Source organism: Xenopus laevis, chromosome 5L (genome assembly GCF_017654675.1).
Source record: "Xenopus laevis strain J_2021 chromosome 5L, Xenopus_laevis_v10.1, whole genome shotgun sequence".
NCBI lineage: Eukaryota > Metazoa > Chordata > Amphibia > Anura > Pipidae > Xenopus > Xenopus laevis.
In genome coordinates, this window is record NC_054379.1 from 100,594,312 (window position 1) to 100,614,680 (window position 20,369).

Consider the following 20,369-nt stretch of genomic DNA (forward strand, 5'->3'; position numbering starts at 1 on the left):
GAGCACGGTACTCTGTCACTGCAATATCTTCTGACAGAAATGTGCTTTTCATTAACGCATTCCCTCTTGCTGCACACTTTAATTGAATACAAGAAAAAAAGGAATTACTTTGTGTAATAAATGTAATTGTTCCTAACACCTACTAAGAAAGTTATGCCAGAGGCATGAATCCAACCTTTTCACCAATCTTGTTAACAGAGTTAATTAAATTTATTGCTATTAGTGCTGAATGGATACACATTTTTGTGCAATTATACAATATAATGTTTTAGAAGAGAAGAATTCAATAATAGACAAGGAATAACATGTTTTTTTTTATTTTAGAGGATTTTATTTTATTTTTTTGCAGTTATATTTGCAGCATAATATATCTTGTCTCTTAATTTAGCTAGTGTCCTGTATGGATGTGTGGTCAATATTTTCCAGTAAAATAATTAACATTTATTAAATTATATTTAAAATATATTGAAAATAAGTATTACAGTTTTCACAGTGGGAGGTAAATAAGCAAATTCATTATTGCATTCTCTTGGAAAGGACAGTGAAGGATAATTGTAGGATTCCATTGTCCGCTATAAATCTTTATGATATTGAGGTCAGTTCTATAACTGAGTTCTCCATAGTTTAGGGAACTGTAGAAGAATTTGCTGGCTTATATTGCTGAGTTTTACACACCCTTCCTTTTCTTGCAGTATTATACGGGAATTGGGAAAACATAATGTCTGTCTGTTTTAAAGAACTCAAGTAATTGCACCTTCTTTATACATCCCCCAATCTTCCTTGCCAGTGAAGTAAGTGTAAGAGTTAGGACACTCCAACATAACTAGGATGATGGTGCAAAATTTATTTCAAACCTGTACAATTATTATTTCCTTTTTAAAGCTTCATTTTTTAAGCATTTTGACTTCAATCATGATTAACAGTAATGAGAGAAACTTTGGCGAAATTTGTAAAAATATTTGTGTGTGAAAAATGTTTGTTTTTGGTAAAACAAATTTTCTAGTAGCATTTGTGCAATATGCACAGCTTTGGCTACTTGTTAGGCCGACCAGCCTATAGCAAGACATTTTTTGCAAGCAACATATTCATTGGCTCAATTAAAGTTAAAAATGTTGGTATGTTGTGACCAAGACAGCATCAAGGCTAATGGTTAAAGCCAACACCACAGGAATGCTTGCATGAACTACAGATGAGTGAATGGGCAGCCGGCCATGCTGGTCACTTGGTGAAACTCATTCTGGATGGGCAAGTGAAGGAAAGGCCCCCTATTTCCCAGGACTAACACCAAAGGAGATTGTAACTAAACTCCAATAAGTAGGGGAACACCTGTCCCCTCCAACACTAGCAAGTATTCCCCCGCCACCCTCTTCTGTGACAAATATCCCTATACAAAGAAACATAAACAACCCCCGTGTAAAATAAACATGGTGTGATAGTGCTCCCATGTTGCTCAAATGGAAGGGAGCTGACTTCTGGAGGACCCTTGCTATTAACCCTTTATGTAAGGTACTTCCTAGTCTGGTCAATCCCACTGTCCTTCCTTTAAATTGTCTGCCAGGGAGCTCCACTCTAGCCATATTTATGGTTTAATACTAAGCCATAATCTGACCTGTTTTGCTTCACCACAATGCATTGCAGTCTATGGGTGACAAAATTGTTTTTGACATGCGATAATTTTTTTCACCCATTGGAGTTTGTCGGCATCATTATTATGGCAAAACTTGACAAAAAATTAATTTCAACACCAGCTGGAGTATCAGGTCTTGCTACTAGTTTGGCAAACCTGGGTAGCACACATTCTCTCATACAGGCAACAGCATCCAATGAGTTACCAAGGGCAGCAAAAAGATGCTTCTGGTAATTTTAAATTCAGATTTTTATGTGGTCCCTACCTGCCCCCTCCAATGCTGAAGAGTTAAGCAGGGGAGGTGGTAAGGAGGTTGCACAAAGGCCCCTAGTATAAGTAGGATAAGTCACATTGGTAGATCATTGGTATGTTGGCCAATTGAAAGGCTCATTGCTCCCCCCACAAGACTGCTTCCATCTAGGGAGCCACTAGAAAGGAGTGACACATAAGGTATCCATGAAGTGTTCTACCCTGGCAGTAAGCATTATTTGGTCTGTGGTCTTGCTAAGGTTGGTTGCCTCTGGGTTTGCGTTTGACCGGGACCCCACCTGGAGTTGCAGGCATCTCTAAGTGTAGTATATCCAAACAATATGCCCCCTGTGCACATATTTTCCCATCCACACACTTTTTTTTTGTTGTGGCTGCTGCCATTTAGTTTGGTTCTTTCATATCTTTTGAAATATGTTTTGTTAAATCCCCTGGTGATTCTACTTAGAGGTAATGGGACTGACATGCCTCACAAATTTGTCTCTGTGCACATATGTGTTGTCAGCAGAGGTTTGGGCAGTACACTAGTCATTAACACAAGTTTGGGTTCAAGGAAACTTCTGGGAAATTTAGTATGGGCTCTGCACATACAAGTTGCCATAGCAACAGAGTGCCACTAAAAGAGTGTGACTAAAGAGGAATTGCCTAATTGTCCTTGCTATTTTTGTTTGTATGCTTTATATCACAGTTGATAATTTTGTTCTGATTGCTTATTGCTTTGTTTAGAATTGAGTGGCTACATGGAGGATTCAGAGCTCTATAGAACACTGCGCTCTTTAGTCTTTTGCAGGCATGTGCTGGGGGGCATTGCATGTCATAATGTTTTAATTTTGGCTATTGATATGAATAAATGATGTGACTTCAACAGATTTAGCCATAAACATATATCTGAGTTTTTCTTGGATAACATTGAGGGTTTTTATGTTTTTGTTTTATTTTTGATTAAAAAATTTAAAAAACATGATTCAAATGGCTCAGGCCAAAATGCTGATAGACAGTAAACTATTTTCCCTGTCAGACAGGCCCACTTGGATACTGGAAAAAAATCGATGTAGGCTCCAATTCTGTTGGGTCCTGCTACCTGCCCGCAAGCCAGACACCTGGAAATTAAAGATAGACGTGCATTTCATATGTACATTGCATATATACAGTGCATGCTATATATACCTATACTAACCCACTGTGGATCTTAAAATGCCTTTATGAAACAACTCATGGCACTTCCCAATGTTTTTCACCAGAAATCAGGGGAACCTGCTGGTTTGGACATTTTGGTTAAGAGTATTCCTGCTGTTTTGCCATTGCCTTATGATTCATATTCCTGTTCCTGTTTCCCTCTTCCTGTCTAAGCTGAGAGCAAATATGGAGCAGGCCACACCTACCTGCCATCATGAAATAAATAAGTTTCTGTGGTTGTCTGACTGCCTCAACTGAGCTCTGCTATCCAAATAATTTATCACAATAACAATGTAAAATTGCTCAACTACACTTTACACTGCAATTTACAGTAGTTTTTTTTTAGTTTTTACACTGCTAATATTGTGAAATGTACCCTAAAAACCCTGTTATTCAGTCCAGTTGATGGCTGCACAAAGCAGCAACAACTAGTTTTCCCACTGAAGGAGAATCCCTTCTAGCAGGGATGATCGATACGAATTTGCTGCAAATCTTTTTCAAGTGAAGTAAATTCTCACAAATCTGCACTGAAATTTGGGCATGAAACAGGGCCGTTTTTGATTACTTCAGCAGCAAAATGTGCTTTTATTGTCATACCCAGCTGTCGCTCAGACCAAACAGCAGGGGGTGCTCAAGATTCAGTTCATTATATTAGCAGTAAGAACTGCACTAATACAATTAAGAAAAATTAAGATGTTGGCATGAAGGATAACAAGAGTGTAAAGTCTATAAAGGATGAGGAAGTGCAAGCCTCATCAAATTTAAAAAAAATCTGTGGGGGGTGGGTGGATTTTGCAAACTTGTCTAAACTTGTCTATTTGTTTCAAAGAATAATGAAGTTGCACATTATTAAACAAGCAATGAAATGTATTTGGGGCATGGACTGGGTATGGCCAAGACACACCCAATACCTTCAGATCTAGTTTGGCATCTGTACTGTCCAGAGACACTCCTGGAATATAAGAGTTGCTTGATTTTCTTCCTAGACCCTAAACCACCATACAAACAGTTAATAATGAATTACATTTAAAAAACATTTATGATTTGATTTATGCATATCACATACTGCATGTACATTTTCTATCAATAAAATTGTATTAACCATACCGGCCACTGTGCAGTAAAATGGAGTGGAGTCGTACTTGACGTCAGCATGGGTATGTATGATTCAAACTTAAGGGATGCCATTAAATTACACTTGATGCACTGGGACCAGGTGCAAGTTAAAATTTGAGGCCCTCTTGTTACTCACCAAATAGAACTAAATATCGCTGTCTAGTCCTTTAGAGCATATCGCTTGCCTTCATATGTTGTCAGAGCTGTGTCTCTCTTCTTAATGCAGGAGTTGGAGTCAGATATTGATTGATAGGTCCAATACATTATTGGGGGGAGTGCTCCCTTTGCCTAGAACACTTTATTTGACTGCATTTTCCCATATATGCTAAATAACTGTTCTGTTGACTCATACACAATTTATGAAAAATAATAGACCGCATTTTCTTTTCAGATGGTTTTATTGATCGTGCCATAATTTACAGTTAAAAATGGAGACAATAGTGATGACCAATAGTCAAAGCTGTGTCGAAAGGTATTTGTTTCTGAGCATGTACAATGTAATCTCACTGGCAATTTACATCAGTGGTGTGTGAGAGAGGAGACAAAAGCAACATTTATTTAAAACTTACCCAGAGTTAAAAATTCAGTCCATTTCTTTCAGCGTAGTTTGACATTGACAATCAATGATTAAGAAAGAAAAACCCTGTGAAAATTAAATTAGTCTGGGATCTCAAACACAGTATTACAAAAGCAACATTACACAGATTCTGTTCATATGTTACTTTTGTCAATGAGGATATAGCCAAAATGTCACTTTGGGTCTAATTGCTATTTTACATATTCCCCACATGCAAAGCAGCAAAAGAAAACATACTTTCTTGTCATTAAATGGTCATTTAAATTTCGTATCATTTCTCTGGGTATAGCAAATATCTCATATAGCCTTGAACAAAAGACATACTATTAACATTTGACAGGACTAAGCAACATTTTTACCTGCTATGTCATTGTATGAAAGTTATTTTTTATTCATCTGCCAATTTAAACTAGATAAATGTAATATATTCAGTAGTTGGTTGCAAATGAAAAAGGTAAAACTCACATTTTGCTCACTGGATCAATGTGTATTCTAATATTAGGTGGACACAATGGCTCAAATCCTCAATAAAATAGTAGTGAACAAAGGAATTTGTTCTGCAGTGATGTTATTAGGAGTTCAAGTACTTGTGTAGAAGCAATCCCTGAAGGCAGAAGTAACTGGTAGCATTTGCTCTGCTTATATGGCTTTGGATGCGTAGATACAAGTAACAAAAATAGAGTGAAAAGGCCTAGACTGGATTGGTATTGGCTATTTGTTACATAGATAAAAAGGTAATACTCTCTTTAAATTATGATTGATATTTTCAATATCAATTTCAGTAATGTTATTAAAATGTCCATAGCTGTATGTTGATCTCTTTTAAATTTAACTGTACACAGTACAATTAAATTGCTGTACACAGTACAATTAACTTGTGATCCACATTCCAAGGTTTATTTTATATACACACTTAAGCAAATTATTACTACGTACGTGTAATTTAAATTTAGGATTTTTGCCTGCTTTAGGCATATACAATATATAATAGCTATTCTAATTTTGTTTATGCATTATGATTTGATTTATGTTTTTTTTTTAAAGGATTCAACTGCCTTACTCGATTTAAATTGTTGCAGTGGGGATAAATAAAAAATAGGAAGAATGTCATTAATAATACCGTGGAAGGCGAAATATGAATTTGGACCACTTCCTTGGAAATATTTTTTACATATATTAAAGGAGAACTAACCTCCTCAAAGAGAAAAGCCCCATCCACTACCCTCCATTGTCCCTCTCCCTGATTCTTCCCCGCACATTCTATTACTGCAAAAAGTGTATGTCTTGCTGACTTATCAGTGCAGCGAAGCTCACGGGCGCCATCTTTCACATCTTCAGAAAAGGACCACAGACACTGAGCTATTTGGCTATTTGGCACAGTTGAAGCCAGTCTGGTATTCGCACCAACTGCGCATGCGCCGGAAAGTTCTCTAAGTTGCCTCTAAGTTGCCAAAGAGAAGAAGATCCAAAGATACGAAAGATGGCACCCATGAGCTACTTTACATGGATATGTCAGTGTGACATTCAGAGACACTTTTTGCAGTAATGGACTATGTGCTGAATAAACAGGGAGGAAGGAATGGAGGGTAGTGGATGGTGCTTTTCTCTTAAGGGGGGTTTAGTTCTCCTTTAAGAGAATAATTTCTCTTCATTATTTTTACATATTTTACAATTCAGTATTCCCAAAGATTCCTGTATTTACTATTTGTTTGCATGTATTTCATATAATTTTTTTCAATATCAATTTCATATTTCATATCAATTTTTTTTAATACAATTGCATTAAAAAGTAATGCAATACTATAAAACTGGTGGCTAAAATGGTCTTAGATTTGTCAAAATAATTCCCTTATCATTCTACATTATATATAATGTATTATATATATAAAACTCCCTTCTCAAGTAATATGTTGGTGCAAATCAAAATTCATCATTTATGGTCTTTTTATTTTTTTACAGAAATACATGTTCATTAACTTCCAACACTTCTTCATGTAGAAAATACTTTTGAATAACACTGTGCATAAACATTTGGTCTTTGTCACATTTTCCTCTTGGGATGCAATTCCTACATTTGCCAGTTATGAAGCAATACTGGCCATCCAATGAACCTCTGCATATTGGAAACTTGAAATCGATGGGCAATTACATAGGAGGGACAGGGCATACTGTAATAATACTGTAATTAAGAGAAGGTAAAAAAAAAAAAAAAGAAGACAGGCAGATAGAGACTGCCCAACATTTAACATTTAGTCAGCAACTATCATTTGAAAAGAATGCAATGATGCTATGTATAGAAATATGCTTATGTTTGCTTTTCAGTAGAGTGTCCAATAAGGTGTTAGAAGTGAAAGAATGAATATTCTATAAAAGAGAGTTACTGCAAAGAATATGGTGCATGGAAGGCGTGCTTTAATATTGTTCAATATGATACATATCAACAATATCACCTTCCAAAGAACTGTCCTCCATGAGTTGTACTAATCCTATGAAATCCTAGGAAATTTCTTAATTACAGGAATCCATCTCCTATCCAGTTGAAGCAAATAATTGTAATTATTAAAAATGATTACTTTTCTCTGTAATAATAAACCAGTACCTTGTACATGATGGTAACTAAGGTAGAAGAAATCATGTTATTGGCAAAACAATGTTTAATGGATAATTTTTCCCATATCTGGAAAACCCAAAGCATTCTGAATAATAGATCCCATACTTATATTAGATAATGGTTCGGGGCATGGCACAACATCTTCAGGTGCACTTCCACAACTGTTCGTGGCACATAGCAGTTATAAGAAAGCCATTGCCCTGGTGAGCAAAGCACATATACTGTACTTTTTCAAAGCTGTATTAATGCATTAATGAACATAAATAATACTCATATAGTAACTTGAATAAAAGTAATTCTGTTAATTAAAGCTACAAGGAAACCTTAGTCTCTTGCTACAATTCTCGTGTGTTCTTGCCATGGGACATTGGATTTTAGCAGCAATGTACAGCATATCAATCTATATTGTACCTTGTTTGGAGAAATTATCACCAGCTTAAAAGTGGTGCATTATTACTACTATACAAATAAGAAAAATATTTCTGTGCTTTCAAAAAGTGACTCTGAAATCATCACTTGCAGTGTACAGTAAATATTGTATGCCGTACATCCAGTCACCCTGAAGGTGCAAATTCCAGCATGCCTTTATCATTTTCAGCATTGCTCCATATCTGAAAAAATGATTATGGCGCATCCCAAGGCCAATTGTTACAAATTGCAACATTTATAATATCTGTTTCATTGAGTCAGTGGTAAGCTAGCAAGTACAACTGTTCTTTAATAATGCAAAACTTGATAATAGTTTTGATTGCTTTTGCAACATGTAACTATGGCACAAGGAAGCTACCAATTGTGAACCGCTCCACTGCCATTTGCATTTAAAGTGTTTATGTTGGTGAGGACAACGTGTTCTGAAAGTCTGGAAACATTATCACAGTTGCTGATCTGTGTAGTCAATGATTTTCTGCTTTCAGTGCTTGCTCTGCCTCGAATGAGACGATCGTCCTGATTATTATGGATTCCACGGCAACAGCATGAAAAGGCTGCTTTGAACTCTTCTCTAAATTTACCTGGAAAATGAAAAGGTTATATTACTCACGTTATTTCAGCAAATGCTACAAGCTGAGTCACAAACATTTCTTACATGTACATAAAGAGACACTGATGCAAAAGCAGTTATTACTACTCAAAGGCAAAGAAGTTTTTCTTATAAATATAAAACGTAGACACATTTAAATAAAGCAGAGGGGGAATCTCTTGTCCTTTATAATAAGTGCATAAGCAAATTCCCCAGTCCTTCGCTAATTTAAAGTTCAGCCCTGACAAAGATAAAATCGCTAACCGATCCTTCCCTTCTGCAGCACCTCATTTACAGATAAGCACTTTTAAAGAAAATTAGAGAAATGAGCTGTAGCAGGCAAAGATCAGTGAGTGATTTTAAATGCAAATGCAGGCTCAGCTAAAGAATCCTGACGTCAGCAGCATGGAATATGAGGCTAAGCAGGCAAGTATACCTAATCCTCCCAGCCGCTCCCCCTCCTTCAGCCGAGTTCTCAGTGTTTAGTGTAAGTCCCGGTTTAGCCACTCAGAGATTGGATAAACTTGGAGAGTGACATTTGAACTTCACCCAGCCTATCCAATCCCTGTACTGCTACATAGGAACTTAAAGTTTTTGCAAAAAACTAGTAGTAGCCCAGTATGGCAGTGAGGTAGGGACAGTGTGGCACATGGGAAAATGGGAAAAGAATGCAACATGCAGGGGAGTTCTATTCAATGGAGGACTGTGAGGTTAAAAAAGTCAGATAAAAAAGGTGGTGAGGTGAGCCAGAAGAGAGGCAAAAATGTAAAGTAAGAGGGGTGCTCAGAGGAGGATAGAAAAGCTACGAATTATATAATAGAAAAAATCACAGAAGATAAAATAATGGAGACGGGTTGAAGGTAACGATTGAACGAGTGAAAGTTCAATTTTATATTTCCTGAATTTAAGTTGTCCCACATTTTACAAATACTTGTTGCAGTCCAATAAATTTCTAATGCATTTTAATCACATGTCCCCCACTGTATGTATCCAGCTGTAACTAGGAATCTAGAGAGAATAACATTCTGCAAACTGTTAGGTTTGTGTGGAAACCAAAATATGGGTACAAGTCATTTGTGTAATATGTTTTCTTCCTTGCCCCCCCCCCCCTGGAAAATATTCTGAGGATGCCCATGTATAGGAAGTCATTGTACAAGTGCAAGGGAGGTAGTGCTTAATGCCTGCTTTTGGAAGTAGGTATGTCAAATATTCTCTTAATTCACTTTTGACTTATGTGTCATAAATGGTAGAGTATGCCCGTGTGCTATCCACACAGACTGCAGCACCTGCTGATACTAGTGGGACTGCATACTTAAATGGAATAAGTTGTCTGCATTCAATTTTGTGAGTACATAGAGTTGTATCAATGGGTGCCAAGAGCAAAATTCAAAAACGGGGGGTCTCTATCTTTCAGGAAGACCCAACAAGCCCTAAGTTATATGTATAAAACTCCTTAAATAGAAAATCAGAACTGTTTTCATTTACATACTAGGAAAGTTCATACAATTGAGATATATGCCAGAAGTGGTGCAACAAGCAAGATTGTTAAAATTGAAAACATAACTTCAAAATCTACCAAGATGCTGCAGCTATATCTGTCAATAATGCAAGTTTCCTCATACACCCCTATAAATGAGCCGATGAGTTGTTTTCAAAAATGCATTTCTTTATCCTCGTTTTATGGCCATATGCTGTATTCACTTTTGCTTGCCAATCTGATTTACAATTACTGCAATAACAATAAGACTTTCAGAGCAAAGCTTGGAAATGTGCTTTCTTGGATGTTATATAAGTACCAAAAAAGCAAGGACTCATACTGAAAAGGCAATACAGATTTTTACATACGTTGGTTGCATATTTGTACAAATAAAGCAGGCTGAATTGAAGCCTTTAGTACACACAGCCACACCCTTTTCTGCACTGAAATTAATGGTGTGCCAATTTCTAGTTGTATGAATTAAATGCACCATCTGTGTTAATGGTATAGTTCATTGTTATTGTAACACATTTTTTGAGCTATTTAGACCTAGAAGGTTTGGTGTAATGCAACTACAACTCCCAAAGGCTACTGTGCATGAAATAATAAAAGAACGGATGCCAAGAGGTTCAGGTCCCTCTAGGGCAAAATGGATTTACTGGGCCTTGGTGTACCCAGGCTCAGTGGGAACATCCAGATGGGTCAACAACCAGAAGCCACAGAGGAAGATCCACCCCAGGCACTATATTAAAGTGTGGCAGGAAGTGGTAATAAAACCTCTTAACCAATAACTGGGATATATAAATGATAAACTAGATACATGAGCATCTGCCCAGCAACTAGGGAAATAATGAAGTGACCTATGGGTCCCTACATTATAAACAAATAAGTTGCATCCTGTTAGGGCCAGTGGACATTTTAGTGAACGATTCGAACTACAAATCGTTCGACTGTTTGACTATTCGACCATTCGATAGTCGAAGTACAGTCTCTTTAAAAATTCTTCGACCCCCTAGTTCGCCACCTAAAACCTACCAAGGCCAATGTTAGCCTATGGGGAAGGTCCCCATAGGCTTCCTAACAATTTCCTGATCGAAGGAATATCCTTCAATCGATGGATTCAAAGGATTTAATCGTTCGATCGAACGATTATTCCTCAGATCGTTCGATCGTAGGAATAGCGCAAAATCCTTCGACTTCGATATTCGAATTAACCCTCGATATTCGACCCTAGGTAAATGTGCCCCACATTCTCAAAATACATGCAGTGTAGACTGAATTGGTTAAATTACAGTGTAAATGCTTTGCACTGAAATATCAGACATTTTACATGATGCATTTTCTTTGTCGATGAAAACACTGCTGTCGCCCCATGCATGTAGTAGTAACTGAGATAAAGGGAAACTGCCAGTCACTGCACACAGGATGCATACCTACCATGTCTTTTACAACACACAAGGGGTGGCTTTGAGGACAATAGGCATTTTTCACATGAAAAGAAAAATTAAGCCCAAAAGCTCCATAGGGTTACTTACAAAGCTGGAAAGGGTACAAAGTGCACCTGTGGCCCAGTGGAATAAGATTCAGCTTTTTTTGCTCATAGATGTACTTCCCTTTAATAAAGTGCTGAACTGTAAGACTACCCCAATTATGAGATGCTAGATAATAATTTAGTAATCAATATGATCACTGTCTAATAATATTTCGGGAAAACCATGAAAATAAATATATAATACTTACCACTGAGAAAGTTGTAAATGATAGGGTTTGCTGCACTATTTGCATACACCAGCCAGTGGGAAAAAGTAAACCAGGCATATACAGTTTCCCTGTCATTTGTGTGAGTAAACATCCCAAACACCCTGTAAAAGAAATTAGTTAGTGAGCACAGCATGAAAAGTGTAAAAGATGAGAAGTAAAGTAATAACTCTCTCTCAAATATATATATATATATATATATATATATATATATATATATATATATATATATATATATATATATATATATATATATAGTAAATATGTGTATATACCTGTCAATTGTATGATTAAATAGTTTGTTTGCTTGATTTAGTGCCAAGCATCAAGAGGCAATAAATATGCAACTCCTGCATGAGAAAGCTTGCCCAACACCCATTCCCAAGTGGATGGGCCATGGCTGATGGGAACAACCCGGGGGGTTGGTGGAGCAGCCTGCTCTAACCCATTGGTTACCCGGGGGGACCATTCGTTACCCTGCTTCATGGGAGCAGCTGCAAACTGTCTTGAAATGTCATTGTCTACTGTATACTTAAAAATTACGTTAACATGAATTAGGCTTAAAAGAGATAGGTGTGTGCCTGATGTCCTCAAAGCCCTTACTGTACATAACCTAAAGCTGCACTATGCTTCAACTTGGTACTGCAGTGCTTAGCTGAAGGCTAACTTCACCTTTAAGTGGTATGCAAAATAAAGTTTCAATGAATGTTTGCACATATTAATGGTAAAGTAGAATGGTTTACAAAGCAGTAATTCAGTACATCTGTTTCTGGAGTGTTTATGGCTAACAGAAACTAATTTGTCTAAAGGTATTTGCTCTTTAGTCACTTAAAAAGTACAGCTATCATCTTATACCAGCTCTGGCAAACTTTACCTCTTTAGAATATTAAGGATGCTAATTGGTAAGTAGCAAAGTGCAAAAACCAGCAGAACGACCATAAGCATGCGGGCTGTTTTCCTTCTAGCATGAATCTGTTTTATTTCAGCTGCCACAGCATTATTTCTCGATTTAGTTGATTGCTGTCCTTTAGACTGAATGGAACATTGTAAGGGCTTCCACTTCCTCTGAACTACAGAGGAAGTTCCTGGAATCTGGAATATAAAGCAGAAAAGGGGTGTGTTAAAATCAATTAATCATGGATTTCCTCTTTATAAAATTGTCAAATGAAGATTTAATTTTTAGTTTTCAGGGAAAGATCTTGCCATGGCAGGTGGCAGATCAGAATAAAATTGTGCTTTTCCACAAATGATATGTTTAATGGCTAATGCAGATATTATTCTCTATAGCTAGCCATTACAAAGGTATTGCATCTGTGCAAATTGCCTTTTACGAATGCAAACGTGTGTTTTCTTTCAATTAGATATACTCATTAGCTCTAAATTTGAATTTGCAGCAGCAGCACTGATAATAAACAACAGAGCATGTGCTCAAGATCATGAGCAGGTTTTCCTTTTTGTGTTTGCTTATTATGGGTTGTTTTGGTTTGAAAGGAACAAAGCTGACTTCAAATGCTAACATTTGTGTTGGGATAAAGTTAATCAATAGAGTGCATGTCGTATAAGGATCGCTCTTCATATATAAAGAACCTATTTCAATTTCACTATGTATATTTTATAGTGCACCCTATACTTATATACAAGTAAGAACATATACATGCTCATGCAGGTGCTGTCTTATTATAGAGAGAAAGTAACAGCCAAAACAGAGTTGTTATTGTTGTAGGGTGTTAGGGTGCTATGTAGTGATGGGCGAATTTGCGCCGTTTCGCTTCGGCGTAAAATTTGCGAATTTCGCAAAACGGCGTGTTTTTTGATGCCGGCGCCCGTTTTTGACGCAGGCGTCCGGTTTTTCGGAAAATGTTTTTTTGACGCCAGCGAATTTTTGCCGCGAATTTTCTCGGGCGTTTCGCAAATTTATTCGCTAGCAGCGAATCGCGCAAATTCGCCACAAATTCGCGCCTGGCGAATAAATTCGCCCATCACTAGTGCTATGGGAAATTATATTGCCCTCGTCTGGACACTTCTAGATAATGGATCTTTGGTTAATAGATGTCATACCTGTATTTTATTAACAGTTGAATCAGATATAAAAAAATTCCCAAACATCAACTTGCTTTAATGCTTCTCGACTAGGGATGGGCAAATTTGACCTGCTTTGTTTCGCCAAAAATTTGCCGCTGTCGAAATTTCGCCGACGCCCATTAAAGTCTATGGGTGTCAAAACATTTTTGTCGAAATTTTTTGGAAGCGCGTCTTTTTATTTTGACGCACAATGCCATACAAATCTATGGGCGTAATTTTTTCAGCGAAACAAGGCGAAAAAATTCACCCATCCCTATTCTCGACAGGTTTTAGGTGGTGTTTTCTATTGAAATTTTTCTATTTTTTTTTATTGATATAGTGTGAAAATTTGATAAAAAACAGCTAAATTAAACACGTCATCTCGAATACTGATACATTTGCCCCTCAGTGTTGCTACCACGTTTATTATGAATTACTATTATTTTTCCAAAGTATTGCTTTTAATCTTCAATAGGCAAAACGTTGTTAATTACTATGATGAACCTTAAGGAAGGGCAGATGACCATGACCTGCTGGACCACACTCTATAGATAAATCCCACCTCTCATTTTTCAAATATGTAATTACTGTATTTTGTATCTACTCACTGAAACTTGCTTCTTATATTTTGGAAACTTTTTTCTTATATCTTGTTTATACTAATTTGAGAACAACATGTTTCACAATGTCCCTTAGTTACTAACCAAATTAAAACAACAGATCCAGATAAGCATTAAGCAATTATATGTGATTAGTCTACTGCAAGGCTGCCTGTCTCATGAAGGGGTTGAATTTGATAGACTGCTGTTTTTTCGACCCAAATTAACTGTGAAACGGTGCTGATGCAAGTAACTGCTATATTGTAAATGTCCATGTCCATGCAAGCGTCATAATAGGTAGCAAACCAAAATCGCTTATTTTGTTAGAAACAAATTATGGTATTCACTTACCTGACGGCACCATAATTTTCTAAAAATCTGCAGGTATGCTAGAATCATCAGACATAAGGGGACCATGTAGGTGATAAAAAAGAAGCAAATGTGGTAGACTTTGGAATAAATTTGACCTAAAATAAATTTGGAAAAAAAAAGCAGTTAAATGTTTATCCATAGTTTAAACCAATAGTAACGCCTAGGGGCTGATTCACTATGGGTCGAATATCGAGGGTTAATTAACCCTCGATATTCGACTAGGAATTGAAATCCTTCGACTTCGAATATCGAAGTCGAAGGATTTAGCGCAGAAAATTCGATCGAACGATCGAAGGATAATTCCTTCGATCGAACGATAAAATCCTTCGAAGGATTTTAATCCAACAATCGAAGGAATATCCTTCGATCAAAAAAAGTTAGGAAAGCCTATGGGGACCTTCCCCATAGGCTAACATTGACTTCGGTAGCTTTTATCTGCCGAACTAGGGGGGTTGAAGTTTTTTTTAAAGAGACAGTACTTCGACTATCAAATGGTCGAATAGTCGAATGATTTTTACTACGAATCCTTCGATTCGAAGTCGTAGTCGTAGTCGAAGGTCGAAGTAGCCCATTCGATGGTCGAAGTAGCCCAAAAAAACCTTCGAAATTCGAAGTTTTTTTACTTCGAATCCTTCACTCGAATTTAGTGAATCGGCCCCCTAAAGTTTTTTTTTTTATCAGCAACTGTGTAAGCTCCACAAACATTGCATTTATTGTATTTGGATATATTTTAAAATACCGTACAGGTAGGAATGAAGTGTGTGTAAGATAATTTGTAGCTGTTGTAGATAAATGTATTGCATATATAATTGTTTTGAATTTTAAAGAAGATATCCACCCAAATAATAAGAAACAAAGAAACTTTCCAATACACTGTATACGTCAATTAAACATTTTCAAAGGATTTAAAGTTAAATAATGTTAAAATCAATCACGCACACAAAGTTACATCCCTACAAATTATACTACAGAAATAAACAGCTTTTGCAAATTGCCAGTCATCACATACAGTGTTCTAGTTTCAGTGATATGAAATTATTTGCAGGTGTTCTTTGCAAAATACATTCTCTGCAGGTTTATCCAAACATTCATTTCAACAGTCATCTGTTCAGACAATACATTTTACCTAAATATCTAGTTTAAATTGTGCAGTTATTTCTAAAAGTACATTATCACTATCATTATCGCTCAGTGTTTTTAGTTCACTAAAGGTACTTGTGTTCATTTCTAAATTTGTTAAGTTGCCACTTGATGACGCATGCAGTTAAATGGGAATAGCTCCTGAAATTCTAGCAGAATGCCACTTCTGTAGAGGCTCTAAGCATGGATGAAAGTAGCCGACTCAGATTCCTCAGCACACCCTCTATATAAACAACAGTAACTCGGAGCACATTGTCTTTGTAGATGTATGTTCTGGCTCACGCCTGAAGCAGTCTGTGGCAGGGAAACACACATAAGAAAGCTCGTAACTTGATATTTACCTTTACCGTTCCTTATAATATATATAGCAGTTATCTGCACTAATCATCCATTTGATGACCAGAAAATCACAATGAAGGATTATGGTATATTTAAAAAAATGAACATACTAAGGGGCATATTTATCAAGGATCGAATTTTGAATTTGAAAAACTTCGAAATTCAAAAAGACCAACCGAAATGAAGTTGAAGTTTTTTGGCCAAACAGGTTCGTTTTTGATCGAATAGGTCCATATTCGGCCGAATTCTAATCGTTGGATTCGATCGAATTCGAATCGACATTATATAAATGTAGACTATGCATATATGCATACTGTACATACAGTATGTTCTATTTGCTTATATAGCTAAAACAAAATGAACCATGAAACATCTGCAGCAAACAAACAATGAAAAATGATACCATACATTATATAAGGCATTGTTACTGTACTGCCCTGTTTACTGCCCTGTTTACTGCCCTGTTTACTTTGATGTCTGTGCTGCCCACTTTTGATGCCTTTAAATGTATGTAATTTATATTGAGTACTAAGGGCAGATTTATCAAAGAAGTGAAAATTTTACTTTTCGATTTTTGAATTTTAATTTTCTAGTTTTTATCCCTGACTAGGGAATTGTTAAAATTCGATTCGAGTTTCTTTAAAAAAAATTAGATTTGATTTTCGAGATTTATCATACACTGGCTACCTTAAACCTTCCGAATTGCTGTTTTAGCTTAAGGAACACGTCCTGGGATCAATTTGGTGCTGTTTGCATTTGATTTTTTTAATAAATTGCAATTGGTCGAATTTTGAGTTCATGAGAGTTCATGGGAGTTTTAACTAACTTCCATGAAATCGAAATTTGACCCTTGATAAATCTGCCCCAAGTATATTTTGTTTTCTACAGCACACTTCTGAAATATGCATATATGGAAATGTGGCACTGTACTGTATATGAACTTGCATATTACATGATATTTCTGTCCTTTGAGAAATTACAAGATGCTTTCATAGCAACTGACTCTTTTAAATGAGAGAAGTTCAAAGGAACATAACCTAACTTTGACTCTATTTTATTACTTTTTATAAGGAGAACAAACCGATGCAGCATATTTAAAGTTGCAAAAAAATCTCTTTGGTTTGGCAACATCAGTCAGTTATGCCTATAAAACTATTATCAATGAATGTAGTTTTATCTGTGAGTGATCTTCTGATTAAAGCTCCAGCTAGCTCTATTTCTCAAAGGCTGATATCTGTTTGAAGCTATAACTCTCTAAAAAATGGAAATCATGGAACCATTTAAAACATGAAGGGTAAAAAAGATCATAAAATGATCTACTTGTACAATCCACATTTTATTATTAGGATTATTAGCATTCATAATAATTAAGATAAACATTAAAAGAAAGAAAAATAAAAAAGGAGAAAACATTGCCTTCCAAGAGAAAAGATTACTTATTTGAGAGCCACCTGTTAGATGTAGATCTTTTTGTGGATCCAAGTAAATTTCCACTATTGTCTATGTTTGTCAGAATGGCTAGTTGAGTTGAACTGATTGAAAGGAGTTTATATACTGTCTTAACCTCTGCAGAAATATAATGGCTTTGATATTGGATGCAACATGATTTAGGGGCATCTTTATTAACACTGGAGATTTGAACACCTGCAAACTAGAAAACAAAAGCAAGGATCTGATTGGTTGCTATGGCCAAAATTACCAGTTATGTTTGTTGCTAATAAACTTGCCTTAATAATAAAACTACAAGGCAGGTAAAATATGTTTTGGGCAGGCAAACAAAATCAAAACATAGACAATGGTCTGGGAAGGCAACCGGCAAACAGAGTCTGGTAAGTGGAACAAGTTCATGGAAGGTGGCAGTGAAGCCTAAAGCCAGGGCAGGAACGTAGACTCACAGATACAGGAGCTCAAGAAGCGAACTAAAGACAGGTCAGGAACTCAGAAGGCTTGAATTTGAGCAAAGGAGCTCAATAATAATCAATCATTGGTGGTGTCAGCCAGGGAAAATTAACAGGGGAAAAGGTAAGTCACATAACCTGCTAGACCCAAATCATACCGCGTCCTGTGGCTTAACCTGGATGAGCAGCAGCCAGTACAGCTCATGTCCCTGGTTTTAGACTAGAGAGTTCCTGGCAACATCCACTTTTATTCTAGTTACACTTTTGAATCCCCAGAAAACGGTATATTCCCAGTCCAGCAAAATATAGGGCCCTCCTCTGCCCGTTTAAAAAACAATGTCCAAAGAAAATTGCTGTCTGCCTCAAAAATCACAGATTGATGAGGGGAAAGAAAAAGAAACAGAACAATAATAAAGTGTAGTAATATTTGCAAATTTAGTATTGACACCCTTAGTGCACCGCTTGAAAATTATCTGTGTGTGCCAGAGAAACTGTGTTCTCGTCTTTAACACGTGTATTTTATTTAAATTAAGCTGATCAGTGGGTTAATCAAGATTGGAAGTTTCCGTATTCGGCTGCCGGTATCTCAGTGTCTCTCACAGTACACTGCGCATATTCCCAGCAGGCTTCCGCACTTCTCAAATCTTTACTAACCCTCGCTAACGCTTTTCGCCTGTTTGGCTTCTTCCTGAGCGATGACGTATCCTCTTTTATTCTACTTTACATCTTAAGCTGGCTATATGTGGGCAGATATTTTTGCCACCCTGTCAATGATCTTATTTGGTTAACCAATTATTTTAACAAATGATTCATTCATCAGTGGTTAAAGGAAACGATACCCTTGAACAATGTAGATATCTATAAAAATGTATTGAATAAAACAACTCATGCTTCATGTAAATAAACCATTTTCATCATAAAATACTTTTTAGTAGTGTGTGCCATTGGGTAATCCTAAATAGAAAATTGCCATTTTAAAAGTTAAGGGCCACCACCTGAGATCCTACAATTCATTGTGCATACAAGCAAATCATACGTGTTAGGTCACATGGGCCAATTAATGGACAGTGTTCTGTCTTTAGCTTCCACATTTCTTCCTGTTACAGTTAGAGCTGCAATATTTCTGGTCAGGTGATCTCTGAGGCAGCACACAGACCATCATAAAATGGTGGATCAAGGTAAGAGATGTAAAAGGGCAAGATTTACTTAAATATATATTCTAGTTTGGAAAGATTCTTTAATATGCCACTTAATACAATGTAAACGATCTGTCGCTTAAGTATTTGTTTTGGGGGGTAAAATTTTCCTTTAACAATTTATAAGGAGACTTTTGTTGTATCTTTATTGTGTTGGCTGTAAGATCTAGGGATGCGCAAAATCCAGGATTTTTAAAACTGTCTGATCAACTGTTTAGTAGTGATGGACGAATTTGGGGCGTTTCGCAAAAAAATTTGCGAATTTCCAGCGAAATGGAGAAAAACTAGTGAAACGGTACCGGCATCTCATCTACGCCGGCGAATTTTCGCGGCGGTTTCGCGAATCGCGGGAATTCATTGCGAATTTACTGCAAATTCGCCCATCACTACTGTTTAGACAATTTGGTTGAAACTATTGTAACATTTACAATCATTTCATCAATGTAACAATAAGTTAGTGATTTTATCAAATCTTCCTAAAATCTGTTTCACACACCAAAATCTGCCCGTGTATGGCCACCCTGGAGTGCTCTCACATCCCCTCTGTGTGTATCACTGTGTATCGGAAAAATTGTGACATGATGTGTTTCCAATCTTAGCCCCATATTATTTTACAACAAAATACTTCATTAATGCAAAAAATTACTTGCAGTTATCTAATGGTTGTATATGGATCAATCTAGCAGCCTCTATGTGAGTAATGTAATAAAAGGTGCAAAGTTTGCTATAAATCTAATCACCTTTAGCAACCAGTGGGTAACATATACCAGTCTGAAAGCAAGCAGTTGAACAAGTTTAAATATTTGACGCAATGCCATTGACTACTGCACTTTTGCCCAGTTGGTAATTGAGCCCAAATGTGTTTATAGTTAGACTTAACCTCAATACTGATTATTTAAGACTATGCTCTTTATTATATTTAGCTTGTTTTAGTAATTTTTTTATCTACTCTTAGCATCAGAGCCATTGTTCCTTGAGAAGGAACATTATTCATTAGCTTTTATTTGTAAGGCTTTTTAACATATGCAGATATGGGACTTGTTATCCAGAATGCTCAGGAACTGGGGTTTTCTGGATAAGGGGTCTTTCTGTAATTTGGAGCACCATTCCTTAAGTCTGCTAAAAATCATTTACACA

At 36.5% G+C, this 20,369-nt stretch overlaps 1 protein-coding gene across 1 annotated transcript in view; it reads right to left on the minus strand.

Annotated features, from left to right (window-relative positions):
- Positions 1-4,565: 4,565 nt before the first annotated feature.
- hcrtr2.L (hypocretin (orexin) receptor 2 L homeolog) overlaps positions 4,566-20,369 on the minus strand; it is a 49,821-nt gene continuing 34,017 nt past the window's right edge. The window contains exons 4-7 of the mRNA XM_018263468.2: positions 14,639-14,754; positions 12,502-12,719; positions 11,610-11,731; positions 4,566-8,384 (exon numbers count right to left, since the gene is read on the minus strand). Coding sequence (XP_018118957.1) covers positions 8,158-8,384; positions 11,610-11,731; positions 12,502-12,719; positions 14,639-14,754 — 683 coding nt within the window. The 3' untranslated portion in view covers positions 4,566-8,157. The remainder of the gene's footprint in view (positions 8,385-11,609; positions 11,732-12,501; positions 12,720-14,638; positions 14,755-20,369) is intronic.